This window comes from Eubalaena glacialis, chromosome 1, assembly GCF_028564815.1.
Source record: "Eubalaena glacialis isolate mEubGla1 chromosome 1, mEubGla1.1.hap2.+ XY, whole genome shotgun sequence".
Classification (NCBI taxonomy): Eukaryota; Metazoa; Chordata; class Mammalia; order Artiodactyla; family Balaenidae; genus Eubalaena; species Eubalaena glacialis.
In genome coordinates, this window is record NC_083716.1 from 157650208 (window position 1) to 157671218 (window position 21011).

The 21011-nt window shown below is 35.6% G+C and overlaps 2 protein-coding genes across 2 annotated transcripts in view; one reads left to right on the forward strand and one right to left on the reverse strand.

Annotated features, from left to right (window-relative positions):
• Window positions 1-11775, forward strand: part of ACVR2A (activin A receptor type 2A) — an 83814-nt gene extending 72039 nt beyond the window's left edge. Inside the window, exons 6-11 of the mRNA XM_061199850.1 lie at window positions 460-603; window positions 1621-1766; window positions 3504-3618; window positions 6416-6554; window positions 9668-9798; window positions 10903-11775. Of these exons, the coding sequence (XP_061055833.1) occupies window positions 460-603; window positions 1621-1766; window positions 3504-3618; window positions 6416-6554; window positions 9668-9798; window positions 10903-11097 (870 nt within the window). The 3' untranslated portion in view covers window positions 11098-11775. The remainder of the gene's footprint in view (window positions 1-459; window positions 604-1620; window positions 1767-3503; window positions 3619-6415; window positions 6555-9667; window positions 9799-10902) is intronic.
• Window positions 11776-17247: 5472 nt separating this feature from the next.
• ORC4 (origin recognition complex subunit 4) overlaps window positions 17248-21011 on the reverse strand; it is a 99156-nt gene continuing 95392 nt past the window's right edge. Inside the window, exons 12-14 of the mRNA XM_061199864.1 lie at window positions 20381-20476; window positions 20228-20295; window positions 17248-17695 (exon numbers count right to left, since the gene is read on the reverse strand). Of these exons, the coding sequence (XP_061055847.1) occupies window positions 17507-17695; window positions 20228-20295; window positions 20381-20476 (353 nt within the window). The 3' untranslated portion in view covers window positions 17248-17506. The remainder of the gene's footprint in view (window positions 17696-20227; window positions 20296-20380; window positions 20477-21011) is intronic.

The window sequence follows — 21011 nt, forward strand, 5'->3', positions numbered from 1 at the left end:
TTTGTTAAGAAGGTTTGACATGCTGTTAGTGTTTGAAAAAATTTGTTTTCTATTTAGATGAAGTCATTCTCCCTGAATTTCATCTCTCAGAGAGATTATTCTTAATAGTAACACAGGTAATTTCACACCGTGATAAAATTACACTGTAGTACTAACTTGTATGTGGAATGTGTTGCCATTGTTAGGATTCAGAAGTGCAGTATTTCTGATCAACTTCTATGTTTACAAATTATAAACACAAAAAAGTATGTTTGAAGGAATGGGGCAGGGCAGGCATCTGGTATGTAACTGTTACCTGTTGTCAAAGTTTTCTTTTATTAAAAAACAGGACAAAACAAAACCAAAGAATCTCTTAATACTTAGCCTTTAAAAAAAATTGCCTTAGAACTTAGAGTAATCTCTTAGATATGGTTTATTTGCCTGTGTTCTTTGCATTCTTACTATTCTTCTTAACTCTAGGACAAACAGTCATGGCAGAATGAATATGAAGTCTATAGTTTGCCTGGAATGAAGCATGAGAACATATTACAGTTCATTGGTGCAGAAAAACGAGGCACCAGTGTTGATGTGGATCTTTGGCTAATCACAGCATTTCATGAAAAGGTAAAACTACTTTCCATTTTAACTCAGTGAAGTCAGGGTTGGCTTACTTCCTAATGTTGGCTACAAAGCCCTCACTTATTTTTCTGGGAACAGTGTGTTATTATAGTTGGTTAATATTTATAAATAAAAACCTGTTTTAAAAATGATTTATTTAATAGAAGAACAAAGATGACAACTTTTTCACCTAACCCTCTACTTAAATAATACCAGTCTTTTGTCCCTGATTTCTTGTGCTGCAATTACCTCTCTTACAAATAATTATTTTAGTATAACCAATGCTTAGGAATTTTCATTTACCATTTACTGTCCACTTTTATTACATGAGGCATTTTTTCAGCTTGAATTTTGTTTCTTAAAATTCTTTAATCGATGGCACTTAGTGACAAAACTAGGGTCAGGAAATTTATCTGATCTTTGATCAGTCACTAATTTGTAGGGTAATTACCACCAAAACACACTTGCTATTTTTCCTCAATTTTTCTGCTTTCAGAGTTAGTATGAAAGTATACATTAATGAAGTAGGCAATTGTGATCTTCTTGGCAATCAGTTTCATCACTGTCAGAAAAAAGTGGCTGTTTTAATTCCCTTAATTCTTGACTAAAAGGTTGGCAGTAATCTCTAGAGGAAGATTGTTTAGGTTAGTTGTTGTTCATATGTTTTAATTTTTTGTTCTCCTAGTCCTATTTATAACATCTCTATAGTCAGTATATTTTAACTTTTAAAATATTTTCTAGAACTTTAGATTTTCAATAATCTTTTTTTTGTAAATTTTGCCTTCTCAATGGGAAATTGACGGACTGTGCTTGTAGCAAACCTTTAAAGATTAGTGGTATTCCTTTCAAATGTTTATTAATGTGAAACTTGAACCATTCCAGAAAGATTGCGTTTTGGATATTATTCACTGAAAGGAAAGCTATGTTGCCTTCCATGACCTCTTAAAAGTAAAAAGGAAAGTCTCCATATACATATGGCTTTTGTCAAGAACATAAGTTGTTTTTTTTCCCCCCTTTCTTTAGGGTTCACTGTCAGACTTTCTTAAGGCTAATGTGGTCTCTTGGAATGAATTGTGTCATATTGCAGAAACCATGGCTAGAGGATTGGCATATTTACATGAGGATATACCTGGCCTAAAAGATGGCCACAAACCCGCCATATCTCACAGGTAGAGCTAAATTTATATTATTTTACCCAATAATTCAGTATTTATTATTTAAACTTTCAGTCCCCTGGGCAAAATTTATTTTTCCCCTAGTTACCTAATCATGCTATAGGAGGCATTGATTTTCACTTGTTTTTCAAATTAGCTTTGAGATTGGCCAGGAAGTATTTTGGATAATGTATATATTAACATCATTATCAAAGGTTAATTATTGACTTATGTTTCAATTTGTCTCATTTCCGAAAACATAGTTAAGAATGAAAGTGTATTTTCTTTGTCTCAAAGGAGAAATTTGTTTTACCTCAAAACATGATTTACTTCAAAGATGATTATAAATAGGTATAAGGGGATGTAATTAAGGAGAGATTTTGAGTATCTTTTTTGCTTGTGTTTTGAATGTCCATGTGATCATTACCTAAGTTGAGGTGGAAGGAGGTATTATTTGAATAATTGGGCTTACTAAATTTTATTTTTCAGTGAAGAAATAGTACTTGGACCCAACAATTGTCATATCCTTAAAAGGGAAACCGTTAGTTCCCTTAAACATGGGATTCAATTTGCCATTGTGTATTTAACTTCCTTGAACATGGGATCAATCTGTCATCTTATATTCAGTTTAAAGATGGATGTTTTAAATTACCTGATTCATTTAACAAATACTTAGTTGAGTGCCATCAGGTGGTGTTTTAGGTTGCTGGGAGGCATTACTTTTATTCCAGTTCTAATGTAGATTCTGATTTTGAAAACCTTAAATGACTTCTACCTCAGAAATAGCTTCCCTTCTCACCTTCCTACATACAGTCTAACCGCCTCTTCCTGGATTTTTGCTCGCCTCACCTAGTCCTATAGGGAACGAATCCTTTGGAACCCCCAAAGGTTATTATAAGTAGGGTCCCTAAAAATCATTTGAGTCTAAAACTGATTTTTGTAGCATTTGTGGTTGTCTCTCTGTGTGTCCTCTGTCTCACACTTGGTCTCTGTGTCTGCACACATAAATTTACCATTGCTCATGGCACCGGTGTGTTTACTGGGGTAAACAAGCTTACTGAGCTTACTGGGGTATAGTAAGCCCTAGGATGAGCTAGTAGAGGCTAATGTGTAGAGGAAGACATCTGATTGCCTTAAAATGGTTACGCTTTTTGGAACACCAGGATCCAGCTGGAGCAGTGTATGTTTATGGTGAAAAATTTCTCTTGTACATTCGTAGAGATGCTTTTGTACAGCCAAGTTGGTGAATATAATAAGAACCATTAAAACAAGGGACGGTTTTAAAATGTAGGCCTGTGCCAATAGGCAAAAAGCTCCAATTCAGCTGTTACTGAAAATTCTTTCGTTTTGTTTTTTAAATTTCATTGTCAATGAGAGTTTCTAACTGTAAACTCTGAAATATGCTTACTATCTTAAAAAACAACAATTTTATGATTGGTAGTTAGGAGTGACATAGGTAACATGTAGGCTGGACAGTATTTTTGGAATGGCAGCTCTTTATAAAACTGCTTTATGGAGAGAATTCCTTCTTATTGTCCATGTAATGGATACGACTAGGTCACTGTACTCTTGTGCTTCAAGCTATCTGGAGACTTTACTTAAACTTTTTGTCCCTCTCCCCTTTTCTGTATTTCATACTTTGAAATAACTATTTTTTTAAAGCATACATAGTCTCTCCTTACTTACAGTCAAAAAATTTAAAAGATAACTTGTTTAAACTGAATTTGAATACTTTATCTTTCTATTTGCAAGGGACATCAAAAGTAAAAATGTGCTGTTGAAAAACAATCTGACAGCTTGCATTGCTGACTTTGGGTTGGCGTTAAAGTTTGAGGCTGGCAAGTCTGCAGGTGATACCCATGGACAGGTAAGGATGATAACTGTAAACTGTAAGAAAAAATAATCTTGTCCCATATTTTCTTAGATGGCATCTGGGATCAGTTGGTCTAAAATTATTGTGCTGGTTCTTAAGTTGGTATCTAATATAAAAATGACTCTCTTAAGAGTAATATGTTAAATTTGCTGAGGAAGATATTTTCATATGGTGATGAAGGACTGTTAGGACCTCAGGTGGTTTAGATCAAGCAACTCATAAAACAATTTAGATGTCATAGGATTCTATTTTTAAAACTAATCAAAGAAGAATCCAACACATTTTAATAGGCCTCATTCTTTTAGGGAGTTCTTAATATTAACTCACTAGTTTTAACTTGTTAATTCTTTCACTGTCTTAGGAGGAATGGAGGAATAATCAGTCACTCTTCATGTTATGATGCACTAAGGTCTAGTGCCTGTTTTTCCAGACAGCAATGATAGTTTCTTGCTTCTTGGTCTCTGTTGCTTCTTTAACTCTTTAATCAACTTTGTAGCTTTTCTCTGAATTCTCTCCAGAGTTCAGAGCACTTGTAAGGCCCTGAGCAAGGAGTTTAACTCTACTAACCAAGGTCTGCACAGAGACCTCAGCAATGGGAGCCTTTAAGGAAGCCAAAGAGGAAAAGAACATTATCCATACGTTTTATTCTCAGAAACTGAGGCTCTAGGAAAGGTGTTTTCAAACCAGTTTGACCTGAAAGGTGATATTTCCTTACAAAGCCAAGTGATTTTGCACAGTCATTACTTCATCTTTCAAATCAGGCAAATTATTTGATCATCTGATTCTCAGCTTTCTTTTTGCCCAGTGTGTCCTACTGACCTCCAAGAACATAGCACAACAAATTTTGGCAACATTGACTAATGATTTAAGAATTTAGCCAGCAGTCATAGTTCTAGAAAAGTTGACAACATATGTATTTGGGAAGGAAGGCAGTTTTGTGGAGAATGTAACTGAGAAGGGAGATTGTGCAGGAAGCCTAGGACCAGGCTTCTGAGCTGATTGTCTGATTACCTTAAGACTAAATTTTGGGAAGAGTTTAATCCTTTGGTACCTTATAAACCTCCCCCCTTTGTAAGAAAAGAATTTGGGGATTCATTCATATCTTTTTTTTTTTCAAGTTTTTTTTTTTTAATAGATCTTTATTGGAGTATAATTGCTTCACTGTACTGTGTTAGTTTCTGTTGTACACCAAAGTGAATCAGCCATGTGCATACCTATGTCCCCATGTACCCTCCCTCTTGAGCCTCCCTCCCATCCTCCCTATCCCACCCCTCTAGGTCATGGCAAAGCACCAAACTAATCTCCCTTCATTCATATCTTTTAATGCCCTCATGATTGGCTTACATGATGAGGGTAAAAATAACTAATAATACATAATAATTACATATATATATGTATTGAATACATATATATGAATAATAATGAATAATACATCATTGATTCCTTGACTTTAGATTTCATGGACCAGAAAGTTTCAAAATGCTTATTATTGCATATTTTATATATTGCAAAGAACACTGGAAAAAAAATAACATTTTTCTCTAATATCATCATCAATTTATAAAAGAGAGGACATTTTATACTAAAAAGGAAGATGTCATCATTTCATAAGAAAAGAAGTACTTTGGAAGGCATACATTTATCTTCAGGAGAAAAGTAGATTTTTGGGAAAAGCTTGCTTACAGTACAATTAAAATAGTTATTTAAAGTAGCAAAAAAGGCAAAGCTCCCTTTTTACCCTTTCTTTAAAGTGTTCTCCTTATTAAATAAATTAAAAACTTCGGGTTTTTGAACTTAAGGGTCTTAGTGATCTATCCTTATTTTTTCTTAAACATCTCTTTATATGTATATTTGCAGATAATTGCCCAACTTCTAGTCTATAGATCATAGTCAGTTAACAATGGAGCTTTTGGAAATACCAGTATCTGGGCCGCTCCCTAGACCTATTAAACTCAAGTGGATTAATCTAACCACCTATCTCACAGAAATTATTTAAGTGTTCATATATGAATCTTGTCAAGCACCAACCAAAGTTAGCTGTGCTAGCTTAGTAACCATAGTTACATTACTAAGAAATACCAGATTGTTAGGGACAGATATCAATAAAGAATTTAAGACAGAATTCATGAAGAAACAAATACATAGATTTTGTGGAAACAGAACTTTAAAAAGTTTATCCATCCTTTACTTGGCTAATTCGTTTTATGTTTTGTATTGTTTATTAGGTTTTTTTTTTTTCGTACACAGAAACCCTCAAAAGGAATTTTTTTTTAAAAAAGATACATTTCAAACAATGTACAGTTGAAAAGTATACAGCCTTTTTTCTCTGTTCCATCCTCTCTCCACAAATAACCATTGTTCAGTTTCTTGTGATTACTTCCAGAAGGGGGAAAAAGTCTAAGCCTAGACCAGCATAATGTCTGTTGATATATCTATTAAGTATATCCAGAAGGGATCTTAGTATATATACTGCTTTGTTCTTTGCTGTTTTCATCTTACAGTATTTTTAGAAATCTTTCCATATTTGTCCTTATAGATTTACCTCATGTGTTTTTTAAGAGCTGCATGCATAGTACTCTTACTTATTTAAGCAGTCCCTACTGATGGTTGCATCCACTGTTTCTAGGGTCTTGGCTGTTGTATTACTTGAAATGGAATAAAATTCTGGTAGTCATAATTTAGTTATCTTACCTGATATTAGAGCACACTTGGTTTTGATTCTCTTTACAAAATCATAAAATGTTAGTTCACAAAGTTAGTAAGTGCTGCTTGCTTTCAACATCTTTTTCAGGTTGGTACCCGAAGGTATATGGCTCCAGAGGTATTAGAGGGTGCTATAAACTTCCAAAGGGATGCATTTTTGAGGATAGATATGTACGCCATGGGATTAGTCCTGTGGGAACTGGCTTCTCGCTGTACTGCTGCAGATGGTAAGGGAACATATATTTTTTTAAAAGACATATACATATATATGTATACCTGTACCTACTACACATGTATGAAAAGGGTTGATTACTCTCTAAGGTAATATTTTAAAGTATAATTTTTTTTAAATAGACTCCAAGAGGTGGTAGCATAAAGAAAATTCAGGAGGCAGGGGATGGGGAGGGCAGGAGAGGAAAGGTACTGATATGTATTGATCCATTACCATTGCCAGATGTTTTGCTGGGCACTTTACATACCTTTAGCTTATTTCCTAAAACAACTTTGGAGGTAATTATCACCTCAGTTGTGAGGAATTTGATGCTCAAATTTTAACTAGAAATTAAATAGCTTGTCTGTTTAGTTGCAGAGTGATAAGTGGTGAAATCAAGATTTGAAACTCTGATCCAGATTCAGGGAGAGGGCTGCTACTTTGGTTAGATCACGAGGGTCCTGAGACACCTAAGAGTTAAAGTCAACTCTTGGGTGAGAGGAGGTGCATATAGAGTCGGGGGATTTTGACTCCCAGGATACTCAGGCTGTCTGTTCAGCCCTCCCGTGATGGATTGAATTACCATTCTATCCTCCATGACCCAGAACTGAGCATGTGTTATACCACAAGTTAGATTCTGCCTCCTTAAAGCTTTGTAAGTCTGGTCTGATGTAGACATTATTGTGAACATAAGTTACACTCCCTAGCACATCACCTTGGTTCTAAGGGATTCCTAGTTCTTGTTCTTGTTCTTGAAGTCCTTTTCAAGTCCTAAAAATATTTACATTGATTGACTCATTATAAACCTGCATATTATATTCCTCGTGTGACAGAATTATAGCGTTGTAGGTATTGTCTTTAGTGCTCCTCAGAAGGTCTCTACTCTCTCCAATTATACTACACTTTTTTGGATATGAGAATGTAAGGCAAATTTCCTGACTATTAAACTCCCAAACCAAGTAAATTAGTTTGATCTTTTTAAATTTTAATTTATAAAAGGTATAACCATCTTAACCTATGTTTATAAGAATATTTTCTGAGTACTGTAATAGTTTCTCAGTGTAGGACAGACTACCTCTGGTATATGAAACTTGATTTGGGATACTCTGCTTTTAAAGGGAATTTAGTGGAAAGTGCTCAGGAATGGACAGCCATTCATTCTTCCAAAATTGGCATGGGAATGGATCCAGAACCTAAGGAAGGTTGAAGCAATTTGGATATAATTTTAGCTTAGAAGTCTATAGGTAGAAGAGTAAGCTGTTCAGTGTGTTTTGGCTCAAAGTGGAAGAAAACATGCATTTATTGCGTGCATTTATGGAGGCACAAGTAGGTTAGATGGCAGATGTTACAGGAAAATATATGTCTTAAGAATTTCATTAATATGAACTCTCCAAAGCAAGCCAATTGGATGTAGTGTTATGGGGGATACACAAGTAATATACAGTTTAGTTAAGGTGATAAAATGTATCCTGGACAATTAACTCCAGAGTAAGGTAAGTATGAATTGTCTACATAGGTAAATGTTTTTGGATGAATGATAATACCTGAGAAATGTTAAGGGAGTGTTATGGGAGTTTAGAGGTGTGAGGACTTGCTTTGTTTGTGGGGAGGAGAGGTTATCAGGGAAGTTTTTATGGAAAAAGAATAGGAGAGATGCTTACATTTCTTAAATGCCTTGCACGTGCTATGAAATACTCAATTGCAGAGTCAGGCATTTCTGATTCAAGTCAGAAATTGAAGCAGAGGGGACAGTATGAACACTGCTAACGTAAGTGCTTTTCAATTTTTTTGATGGCTAATTGTTGATGGTTCGGTTCAGTGATTCTCAAACTTTAATGTGCAAACCAAACTCCTGGGAATCTTGTTAAAATTCAGATTTTGACTCAGTAGGTCTGAGGTGGGGCCTGATATTTACATTTCTTACAAGCTACCCATCAGTGCCAGTGCTGCTGACCTGTGTACCACACTTTGAGTAGCAAGGGTTAAATAAGACACCTTACAATGTCAGTACTCTAAGTGATTGGAAATGCTTCAGCAGAGACTGACTATCCAGCCATCAAGGATTCTTGTATTTAGACAGGGTTGAGTTAGATGGCCTCCTTCTTGATCAGCTGTTTATAACTTATATTCTATGCAGGAGTATTTGGTGTGTTTTGAGAACTTGTACAAGGTTTATGTCTATATATAGACACATCTGGTCACTGAAATTGCTCATTAGTGACCAATTTCTGTCAAGGGGAGACAGTTCAGTGATTGAAAGCACAGACTTTAGAGTCACTGAGGTGGATTCAAATTCCACCTCTATCACTTAACAGCTGTATGCCCTTGTGCAGATTATGGAACTTTTTTTTGAGCTGCTTTCTTATCTGTAAAATAGGGTAATGCCACCTTCACTCTGTGAAGATAAAATGGAAGTAAATAATATAAAGTTCCTGGTCAGCATAAGTGCTCATCAATTATTAGTTATTACGAACTAACTGAATTTCCATATTTGAGTAGGCCTAATAAAAAAAGGAACATGTTGTAGAATAAATCTTGCTTGTCTGTGAAGGCACATTCTGACTTGTTGGGAACCCTTTTTGTAGAATACATTTGTGATTTTTAAAAAACAATATTTGGCAGCTCTTGTGAGGGCAGAGAAGAGGTGTGACTCTGGGGTACCTAATTCCTCATGTGGAGTGTGTAGGGGGTTTGGGCATGTCAGAATAAAGATGGTTATAGCAGACTGAACCCAAAATCTTCAGAGATGAAAGCACTACTGTTTACAGTCTGATCTGAATTGCAAGAGGAGTGGGTACCTTAAAGAGCTATTATGTCCTTAATATGCAGAGATCCATGGTTCCCTGTGTGCTATATACAGAGATAGGCATTCCTTATAGAACAGGTAAGAAAGCCCCTTTCACAGTCCTTAGCAGAGTTACACACCAAATTACAGACTTTTTGATTTCCTCTAAAGTTTGCGTCACACTGCGGTATAAGTACAGTTGAGCGTTTGTTTCTCTCCTGTCACTATAGCATTTGACAGTTGGGAACAGGTGATACAGAGTGTGTTTTAGAAAGCTTGTTCCAGTTTGGAAGTTAGGAAGATTTGAATTAAAATGATTTTTCCCCTTTTTTTTTACATTTCAGGACCTGTAGATGAGTACATGTTGCCATTTGAGGAGGAAATTGGCCAGCATCCCTCTCTTGAAGACATGCAGGAAGTTGTTGTGCATAAAAAAAAGAGGCCTGTTCTAAGAGATTATTGGCAGAAACATGCTGTAAGTTATATAGTTAGCTCTGCACTTGAATTTCCAATAAAAAATGTTTTTCAGAGGAATGATTGACATCTCTGCACATTTCTCTTTTTCTCTGAGGTGGTGGTCTTCATATAGGATATTCTGAACTAGAGTTCTAGAAACAACAGAATTAAGGCTGTGTACACTGGTGAGGGAGATGGTGAGGTCAGAGCCTTGGGGAGCTCAGCTCTGTGGTCTTATGCAGATGAGTGAGCCCCCTGTTTGGAGATCTTCCCAGGGGAGGAATGCCCTGGCTCTGAGCCTGTGGATAGTTGGGTAACCTTGCTGATCACCGCCTTCCCAGGTCATTTAAGAAAGTGAAGCGCCCAGTTTTCACCTCTCCATGACAGTTTTTGCATTTTCACCTCTCCATGACAGTTTTTGCATTTTGATTTGGGACTGGATGATTTTCACGTTCTTAGGAACTTAAGAGACTAGGTAGGTGAAGGCTGGAACAAAATTGCCCTGGTTATTTTGGTCTAGATATAACTAGAAACATGGATAAAGCCAGGTAGAAAATCCTTAAGGTTGGCTTTCTAACCTTTTTTCCTACTTCAACTGCAAGGTAGAAATGCTGATATTAACTAAGAAAACAATAAAAATTGGTAAACTTCTTAAAGCCTTGGTTTTGAATCCAATTCAGAAGGTTAGCATTTAAATTACCTGGTTTATGTACAATGGTCAGGGATTTTTGGAATTAAAAAAACGGTGCTCTGTGAAGACCTATATGGGTAGGATTGGGTCGGGGAGAGGGAGGGGATATATGTATACATAGAGCTGATTCACTTCACTGTGCAGCAGAAACTAACATGACATTGTAAAGCAATTCTACTCCAATAAAAAAAAAATCACCTGCTGTGATAGTCCCAGTGCTCAGAAAAAATACTGATTTCTCTCAGTGCTTTTCTCCATGTGTCTGCGTACAATAGATACTCAAAAGTGAATGTTGACAAATATCAAACTTGGCTAATCTTGAAACTTTCTTTAACCCACAAAAATAGCAATTTCTTTGTGCGAGTTTTAGTCTATATTTCCCAGTAGAAAACAAAAACTGATGTGGTGTTTGAATGTGTTTTTCCTTTTTAGGGAATGGCAATGCTCTGTGAAACGATAGAAGAATGTTGGGATCACGATGCAGAAGCCAGGTTATCAGCTGGATGTGTAGGTGAAAGAATTACTCAGATGCAAAGACTAACAAATATCATTACCACAGAGGACATTGTAACAGTGGTCACGATGGTGACAAATGTTGACTTTCCTCCCAAAGAATCTAGTCTATGATGGTTGCACCACGTGTACACACTGAGAAACAGGACTCTGAACCGGAGCTGCTAACGAAACTGCTTACAGTTTATTTTCTGTGTGAAATGAGTAGGATGTCTCCTGGACATCTCAGAAAGAAGACCCTCATTTCAAAAGGTGGCTCTGGGAGACTTAATGGCATTGCCTGTAGCAGAGACATGAAGGACATGAGACTAAGAGAAAAGTTGCAAACTCTAAAAAAAAGAAACTTTTGAAGAAGTGTACATGAAGAATGTGGCCCTCTCCAAATCAAGGATCTTTTTGGACCTGGCTAATCAAGTGTTTGAAAACTGACATCAGATTTCTTAATGTCTGTCCGAAGACACTAATTCCTTAAATGAACTACTGCTATTATTTTTTTTTAAATCAAAAACTTTTCATTTCAGATTTTAAAAAGGGTAACTTGTTTTTATTGCATTTGCTGTTGTGTTTCTATAAATGACTATTGTAATGCCAATATGACACAGCTTGTGAATGTTTAGTGTGCTGCTGTTCTGTGTACATAAACAAAGTCATCTAAGTGGGGTACAGTAAAGAGGCTTCCAAGCATTACTTTAACCTCCCTCAACAAGGTATACCTCAGTTCCACGGTTGCTAAATTATAAAATTGAAAACACTAACAAAATTTGAATAATAAATTGACCCATTTTGTAACAAGGTATTACAAATTCACTGTGTTATTTAAGAAAAAAGGTAAGCTATGCTTAGTGCCAACAGTAAGTGGCCATTCGTAAAGCAGTGTTTTAGCTTTTCTTGTGCTAGCTTGTGATTTAAGGAAAAAAAAGTGCTGTTTTTTGAAATGAAAAAATGGTGTCTTTCCCCTCTTTCTCCCATGTTTTAAAGCTTCATCTTATATCTAGTTCCCAAAATATTGCATACTTACTTACCTACGTATTTTTCTAGGTGTGCTGTGCTTGGGGACTATTTGAAAATTTAAAGCATGATTTAAATTTTTTAAAGTGAGCTGTAACACTGGAAAGCTCTTCATTTTTATTCTTTTAAAATAGATTTTTTTTTTTCCTATTTATATATGTAAAATTGTAGTGTATTTCTTTTCACCAAACAGTGTGTGGGACATTCTTTATCACTGTTTTAGGATCACCTCAGGAAGTGTCATTACCCAGAATTCCTCACTCTCTGCTTTGAGACTTGTAACTTTATCACTATATTTCTGCTCGGTGCCATCTTGTCAGAGTAATATTTGATGTCTGTGATATGTCAAGAATTATCCTAGGATAGAGATTTAAGTTTTTAAGCACAGATTTCAGATGTTACTGCTTTAAAACAAATCAGGGATAACAAGTTAAACTTATAACTTAAAATATGCAATGACATTTAGAGGTAACCAATGTTGATATAGGTAACATAGCTTAGCCTCCTCCCACGAATTGCTTTTACAACTAACCCTGATATTAGTTTAGGATAGTTCATGCCTTATCTTTGATAAGAAAATGGAATTGATGGTAGGTAGGTGCCAAAGTGCTTTTCAAAACAATATTACATTAGAATATAATTGGATTCTTTCTCAAATTTATAGGCCAAAGTAAAACATTAATTTCCTGAATTTCTGGATTACTGATGACCAACAAATAGCCAGTATTATGCTATGTACTTTTGTCAGGTCATTTTAAAACCCATACATTAATTTTATAAAAGAATTTTCTACATGTCACTATCAGGAGCTCACTGTGAATGTGTTGTCTTCAAATGGCTATTTAACCACACAGTACACTACATTTTACATAAAACATGCACTTAATCTCTGGGAATAATAAATTATATTATTTATAAATAATACATAGGTCAACAGACTCCTTAAGCAGGGAGGGAAAGAAGAGTAACAGCATTGTTGTCTGTGTGCCACACACCATACGGAACTTTGTGCTCTTGGTCACATAATGTACCCAAGGCTTTGTGGTATTTCTAAGAATTCCCATTTCAATGCTGAGTTCACCTTTATTTCAAAAAGTACTTGGCTTCTCCATGTCTTGGTTTGGTTTTGCTTCCACTTGGAAACTGATTAAGAAGGGAAGATGGTGAGAATGTTCATACAGGAAAGCTGTTGGTCTCCTGAAGGCTAATTTCTACCTGTTGTGAACAGTCCTGTTTTTAAAAGTTAAAAAAAAAAAATCAAACCAAAAGAAAACAAAAGGGAATATTATGATGAATGTTTGGCTTATGTGAATCTTAGAGATAAATTTTATAAGACCACTTATTCACAAAATAAAGTTTTCTCTTCGTGTTAGAAAAAATTTTTAGAAATCCTGGGTATTGTACTTAACTCTAGCTAACCAATTTTAAAACCTGTATCCTTTTGAGAATTACATTGACAGAAAAATACTTTTTATAAGCAGTAAAGTAAGAATGTTCCAGTGACTACCTGTCCTGATACCTAGTCTTGTTAAAACTTTCTTTTGCAGGGCATTTTCATGTTTGGTTTACAGTCAGTGTAAGTGGGCAAGTTAATAAAAACTTTGAGCTTAGGGATACTGAAAAAAAGAAAGATCAAAAAAAGAAAAATGATTTGTTTTGGGGTACACTGAGACCCCAGTAATTTTTTCCTCATGTGTATGGTGCTCCTTATGATTCGTCTTGTATTTTGCCTTTACGACACCCATCAGAACTGCTGCTCTAACTTATACTCTTTACCTTGCCCAGATCTCCGTGTAAGGAATGCTTTATGATCAACTGCCATAGGACTGATGGATTAACCAGTGTTTGGCTTTATTCGAAGTTTATGCCCTGCACAGCTCTTGTATGTATTTTAGATGCTAGGAAGTTTTTAGCATGTGATGTGTGATTCTTGTTTGAATGTTTATTACAGGTACCTTGTGAATTCCAGAACAGAGACTGTGCCTCACAATTGTTGGTCCCGTGAACTTGCACTATCCTTCATAGGTGATGTTTCGAAAATACAATCAGGAAAAAAAAAAGTTTAGAACTTAAAAATGAGTCATATATCATGAAACTAAAAAGAATCTCTTCTTCCTCCTTTCCTCACTCCTAGGTAACAGCTACATTTAAGTAAAATGCAGGTGGTAGGGGAAAAAATCCTGGCCAGATGATAGTTCAGTGGAATAAACTGATTACTGTTTTAAAAAAATGCTTCATCACGGATATTTTCCAGTTTCTCTTTTTTACCTTTTTAAAATATTACTTTTTAGGAACATTTGGTATAATGTGCATAAAATTATTTACTGATTTATGGGCAAAATGATACAAGTAGCATCTTGATTGAACATCATTTACCTCAGATATTCAACCAGCAGTACATTTTTTATGCAGTCTCAACCCATATCCTATTTGTTACCTCTCAGAATATTGGTAAACAATTATTTTAGCTTTACTCTGTATTTCTTGTCAGTGTTTTGGGCACAGGTTGTTGTACTACTGTCAAATTGTACTTGCTATTTTTTCTGCAAGTATTTAACAAAAAGTTAAAAAAGAAAAAAAAAAGTCCCATAAAACCCCACCTTGGGTAAGTGATTGTTAAATATTGTACAAATAAAATGTATGCTATCCCCATTCCATTCCCAAGTTAAATAAAAAAATAAATATGGTATGATTTGCATATGAAGTTTTTCTTTAGTTAAACGTTCTTAAAGAGGGGAACAGTAGCTTTATAATTTATAGTGAGGCTCACACCTTGAGATTTGCAAGAATGGGGATAGGTGAAAGGGAGGTTTGTCAGTTGTGGCATTTCCCTCCTTTGTTGTGTAAGCAGATTGTATTCCCACTAAACTACATATGTTGGTCCTGCCAATTTTAAGAGAGGCTAAATGGCCTTAGTTACCTTGGCTTTTCATACGGAGATTTTAAAAAAGTGGCTTAGGTAATAGACATCAAAGACATAAACTACTCTTCCCAACTATAACTAGTTTACCAGTTGAACAGAAGAATTCTGGTATTTTCACTTAGGGTAATCGGTAAGAGAGCTCACCAAGGAAGCTAGCATTCATTTACATTTTTAGTGTTGCAAATTCCTTTGTTTATCCCGTGACTTTCGAAGAAAGTGGGGGTGGAAGAGCCCTACCTTGTCACACTGAGCGTCACAGTCCACACCCATGGATTTTCAATTTTTTTAGGGTAAAGGTGAAGGAAAGGGCAACACTTAGGTTATGGTGGTTTGAAAGAACCTGCGTTGTCTTCTAAAACCAAATGAAAATGCAAACCATGGTGGAATCTGCAAGGAATCTCTACGGAAAGACCGAAACTGTTTCCACAGCGTTGTTCTGCAAAACAGATTCTTCAGACAGTTAATAGTATATAATCAACATATATAGCATTATGATGTGGTAAGTTTGGACCAACAGCTCTTAACTCCTCAGAGCCATTCACATGCATGTCCACAAAATTGGAAAGACTTTGTTTTTTTCTTAATAAGATCCTGTTTTTGGTAGGGCACCTGGAGGGAATCACGTGAGTGAAAATTGCACTGATGGCGCTAACATTCCTCCTCACCTGGTTTTCAGTCTTTTGATTGTGCTGTTAACAGGCTACATTCCTCCTCTAGTAAATGAAAATATCTTTAAGCCATATTTGTTTACATTATTCTCGAAAGCTTTTTACTAGGGCCTTTTCAGATTTGGTTTTTATTTTATTCATGATGGTTTAAGCAATTTAAGAGATGAAGTTAGTTTAAAAAATTTTAAGTATATTTAGCTTCTCTGTATTAGGGAATGTGGAAAGGGGAACATCAACATTCCTCTGAAAAAAATGCCCTTGAAATGTAGGCACATGCTTCATTTGTATGACCTCTGCTAACCTATTTTTTCTAGTGTGTTTCATAGCTCTTTCACTGATATTGATGGATTTTCTGTAAGGCAGGTGAGGGCTCTCAACCTTTTAGTGGCATCTTAAGCTGATAAAAATTTGCAATCTTCAAGCCAGTTCTTTGGGTGCTTTTATGGTCAGTGCCTTTAAGCAGAGGGTACTTCTCTAAACAGTTGAGAAGAATTTTTAAAGGGACAGTCTTAGCTCAAGTGCAAAATCCTTGCTTCTGGTAATAGTGATGCCACCATGGGAAGTATTTTTGCAAAATATCCGCTAAAACTCTGTAGACTATTGCATAGAACCAGGGTGCAAGCCTTAGCTTTCATAATACACTGCTGAAAAGTAAATGACAGTGATCTGAAAACTCAGAATGCCGGTATGCAAAGAACAGGTTGCAACTACTAAAGAGCTATTTTTATGCACAGAAATCTCATATTCCATTCTAAACGCAATACTTCTTAAAAACCAAGTAAATAGTTTTTTAGAGTATACTTTTAAAAATACATGGTAAGGAACACATTACTGAGTTTTGGTGTCAACGAAATGAGTTGAATTCCAGGGTCTGTCAATCCTCTGGACAGGGCCACTACTGTGTTAGTTTTCTCACCTGTAAACAACAGTAACTAAATATCATAAGGTCTTTGACAGTTAAAAGGATTACAAACTACACAAGGATAGGGAGTCTGTCTTTAGTAAACCTTCCATGAAAATAATAGACAATCAAATATTTTTGAATAAATGAAGTCACTAACACTTAACGAATGCTTACTAAATTTCACTTTAAACATATACCAGCATTAGTTCATGGATTCCTGATGCTTTGCCATTCCCACATTCCTCCCTCCTAGGGCTCCACATTTTGATACAAGCAGGTTTAGTTAGCACCGTCATACACTTTCCATTATCTGTGGGGGTGGGTTCACAGGATCCCCTAAACTGCCTGTGTCAGAAACACAAATGCTAGTCCCTAGAACAGGCCCCAGAATCTGCATTTTAAGACATGCTACAAAAGATTCTTCTGTAGATGGTATGAGTACCATATTTTAAGAAGCCTGGAAGAAAACGTTCAAACTTTTTGCTTTTTTCTTCCATGTGAACCATCTTCTAGCCAAACTGATCAGTCTCCTGAACTAGAAGACCTGGGTCTGGGACAGAATCCCAATTTCCATGAATACAGAAAAACTGCAGCACCTCCCAAAGGACCAAAAGATTACTCATTACGCCTCAACTCTTACCATTGTTTCTTTACTGCTTTGTTTAAGGTTTGTAAAAACATCTGGCTGCTGGGTTGAAGTGAACTCTTCAAATGTACCACATAAATACTTCACAAGTGTTAAATACGCATATGATTCAATCCCTGAAATAGTCATATTTATTTTTTTGAACAGCTACCTACAACATAATCTAAATTACTGGAATTATAAATCATGTAACTGCTCATGTGCCGTGATTCAAAGGCAAGGCACAGCCATGATGCTACATGTGTTAACAGTCTCCCATAAATACAAAAATACATTTTTATAAATATAAGAAAATGTAGTAACATATCTTGTTAAAGGACAACATTCTTTAGAGAAGTATGCCTGAAACTCCACAACTGAAGCCATGGTTATATTCATAACCAGCTTAGGGAGGATGTTGCCCACTGCCTAACATCTGTAGGACAGTTAGGGTATTTTTGCAAAGCATTCATAATTTGCGTATTATCCAAAAGTAGTTTCATCAGCTGGTACTCCCTCTGTGCATTTACTGATGTTCTTTCCATGGGCCTTATTAATTCTAATTGTTGTAAGTGTTCAAAGGCCTGAAAGATGAAAGAAATAGTTTAGGTTGAATAGGGGAAGTAAAGTAAACAACATTAATTCAGAGAACAGTTAGGATTTTGGTCAGTTGTGGAATAGAGTACCAGGAAACAAAACTTAATAGATATCAGTAAAGTTCAAAAACAACTCTCATCAACCTCATAAAAACTTCACACATCACACGAGGCAGTGTCAATATACAGTTATCCGTCCCTGCCTCACTGAATATAAACAGGGCAAACTTAATTCAGTTTGTACAACATGGTTTTTGTTCCTAACCTCATTCTATGTCATATCTCCTCCTAGTACTTAAGTTAACAGTTTCCAGTTCTCTATAAAAACCTAAGATCTGATAAGACCAGTATTTTTTGACTAATTGTCTAGGTTACTCAAATTCGCCTTTACATTTTGTTTCTACCTTTGTAAGACTTTGCTGTGTAAAAGTTTAATATAGCTGTAAAAAGAGAGGGAGGCAGGAAAGACCCGTAGGAGTACACCTGTTCAGCTAATCCTATAAATAAATGATTCAGCAGAGTGGTACGGGTATGGAGGAGAAGACAGGCTCCTGTTTCCCTAAGAAGTCTGACAGAGACCACTACAACCTGTCAGAAAGTCCCTTTCTTTCATCTTCCCCACCTTAATAGGGCTCTTTACTGTCTGCTTCCTCTTACCTCTAACATTCATGTATTATGTCTTTTCTAACCATGTTTGTTGTTAGGTATTTTATTAATGTATAAAAAAATAAACCATTAAATCATGACCTACTAACCATTAAATACTGATACACTGAAATAGATTATGAGCTTTCTATTCTTAAGCCTCATTGTGAAAAATACTGTTGGAATATATTCTTTATGTACTATAAAAATTCTTCTGATGAAAAGAGAAACAGTTCAGACACCATTAATTTCTGAAAATGAGAAAATACTAGAGGCTGCAGGTACTGGCTGAATAAAACTGAGGAGATTTAAAATATTTCTAGGTAGCAAAATACTTTCTCATTTAATTAAAATGTAGAAATGAGCAGATTCAAATTACTCATAAAAATTTAAGTGCTCAGCTAAATCTTTCCACTCATACAACTCCCACAAGCTATGACTATCAGACAAATATGGACATTAAGAAGGGAGGAAAAAACCAACCTCCAGTATTCTAAATACTTTTCCTATTGTTTTGAAGAAATGGCAATGCCCTGATCTCACATTTTTTGGTTGCTGTAAGAAATAAAATTCTGACTACTAATCCCTTATAAAGGATGCTAAAGAAGTTATGGGACCACTGCTTAAAAAAAATCAAAAAAGGTGTTTCTTCCCATAAAGTCCTCTAGAGCTGTGCTGTCCAATAGTAACCTAGCTACACAGGGCTCTTGAGCATTTGAAATGTGGGACTCTATTTTTAATTTTATTTAATTTTTATTAAGTTTAATTTAAAAACTAACACTTAGAAAATCTGTATGTTTGAAACAATTTCATAATGTAAATCTACTTCAGCTAAATAATTTAAGGAATCTAAAGAGCAATTATTTCCAATGAATAGTCAGTGAATTAAGATGTGCTTTAAATGTAAACACAGAATTTCAAAGATTTAACACAAAAGAAAATAAAAAACTTCATTAATAATTTTCTATATTGACTATAGATCAAAAGATTTTGGTACAGTAAATAAAATTTACTGTCCAAGTTAATTTCACCTTTTTTTTTTTTTTACTTTTTTGTTGCTACTAGAAAATCTAAAATTACATTATGTGGCTCATATTTCTGGTGGACAATGGTATGCCAGAATAAAGTTCCTCAAGTTTTAAAACTCATGCCTCACCCCTAACAAAACTTTCTCTGTATACCCTCACCAGCCAATGAGATTCTTTTTTGTTTTCTTAATGACTCATTCGGTCTCTTTTTACTGCTGAGATTATAAAGCCAACCTTAGAGGTATAAAGGGATAGGGTTATGACTGTAACGAGTAGATCCTTTGCACGATGCCCGTTCTAGGAAGAGACAGTAGAGGGCAGTATACCCCCAAAACTGTAAAAAGAACTGGCTGCATTCTTCAGAATGATTCAAACATTTCATTTTTAGATTGATTTTTTTTGGTCTGTTTTGAATAAAATTCCTATGATAATACCTAATGTTTCAAAATTAATGAAAGTGCAACTATGATATATACAATCAAATCAGATGTAAAAATAAGCCTTTAAAAATTAAAATCTTGGGGCTTCCCTGGTGGTGCAGTGGTTGAGAATCCGCCTGCCAATGCAGGGCACACGGGTTCGAGCCCTGGTCCGGGAAGATCCCACATGCCGCGGAGCAACTGGGCCCGTGAGCCACAACTACTGAGCCTGCGCGTCTGGAGCCTGTGCTCGGCAACAAGAGAGGCCGCGACAGTGAGAGGCCCGCGCACCGCGATGAAGAGTGGCCCCCGCTCGCCGCCACTAGAGAAAGCCCTCGCACAGAAACGAAGATCCAACACAGCCAAAAATAAATAAATAAATTAATTAATTAAAAAAAAAAAAAAAAAAAAAAAAATTAAAATCTTACCTTCATGACAACAGGTTTCTCAAAATTATAAACAGAATGGGCCTTCCTTTGAACAAACTTCTGAAACTCTGGACAGAAAGCAATGACAGCATTAGTAGCTTCAAATAAGCAGTGGGGGTAGTAGTGTTAGAAAATACCAATGTCTCATCTCACCATTATAAACCATTTGAAAATTAAAGGGCTCCTCTTCATAGATGTCATTTAAATGTTTCATTGCTATGATAAGACAGATTTCCAAGACTGACAGACCTATAATAAAAGGGGAACAAACTATGAGGTACAGTTTATTTACTGATACATAAGATTGAAATAACTTTCCTCCAAATAGAAGGATAAAGTGAAAGATTATGGTTTTGAGGGGTGGAGGGAGGTCAAGACACCCCTCTAGGTTCAAATGTGTTTCAGTCACTATTATCTGAATAATCTTAAGAAAGTTACTCAACCTCCCTGAGCTCAGTTTTCATATATGTAAAATAGGATCTTTCTAAACTTCCAGAGATGGTACAAGGATTCGAGGCAATACTATCTAACACTTAACCACATAAACCAGAGCTGCAATTATGATACAACTTTAAAATTACATAGGGCCCTCGATTATTCAGAATCTCTAATCCCCTGGAAATTATATCTAATTTTTTTTTTTCCTGGAGAGGAGAAGTTTCATTAGATTCTCAAAAGGGATAGTGAACCCCAAATGGCTAAAAGCCAATGCTCTTCATTAGTATTTGGTGCAATGAGAACGCCTGCAATACAGTCTCAGCTGGATTTACAATGTAGCAAGGAA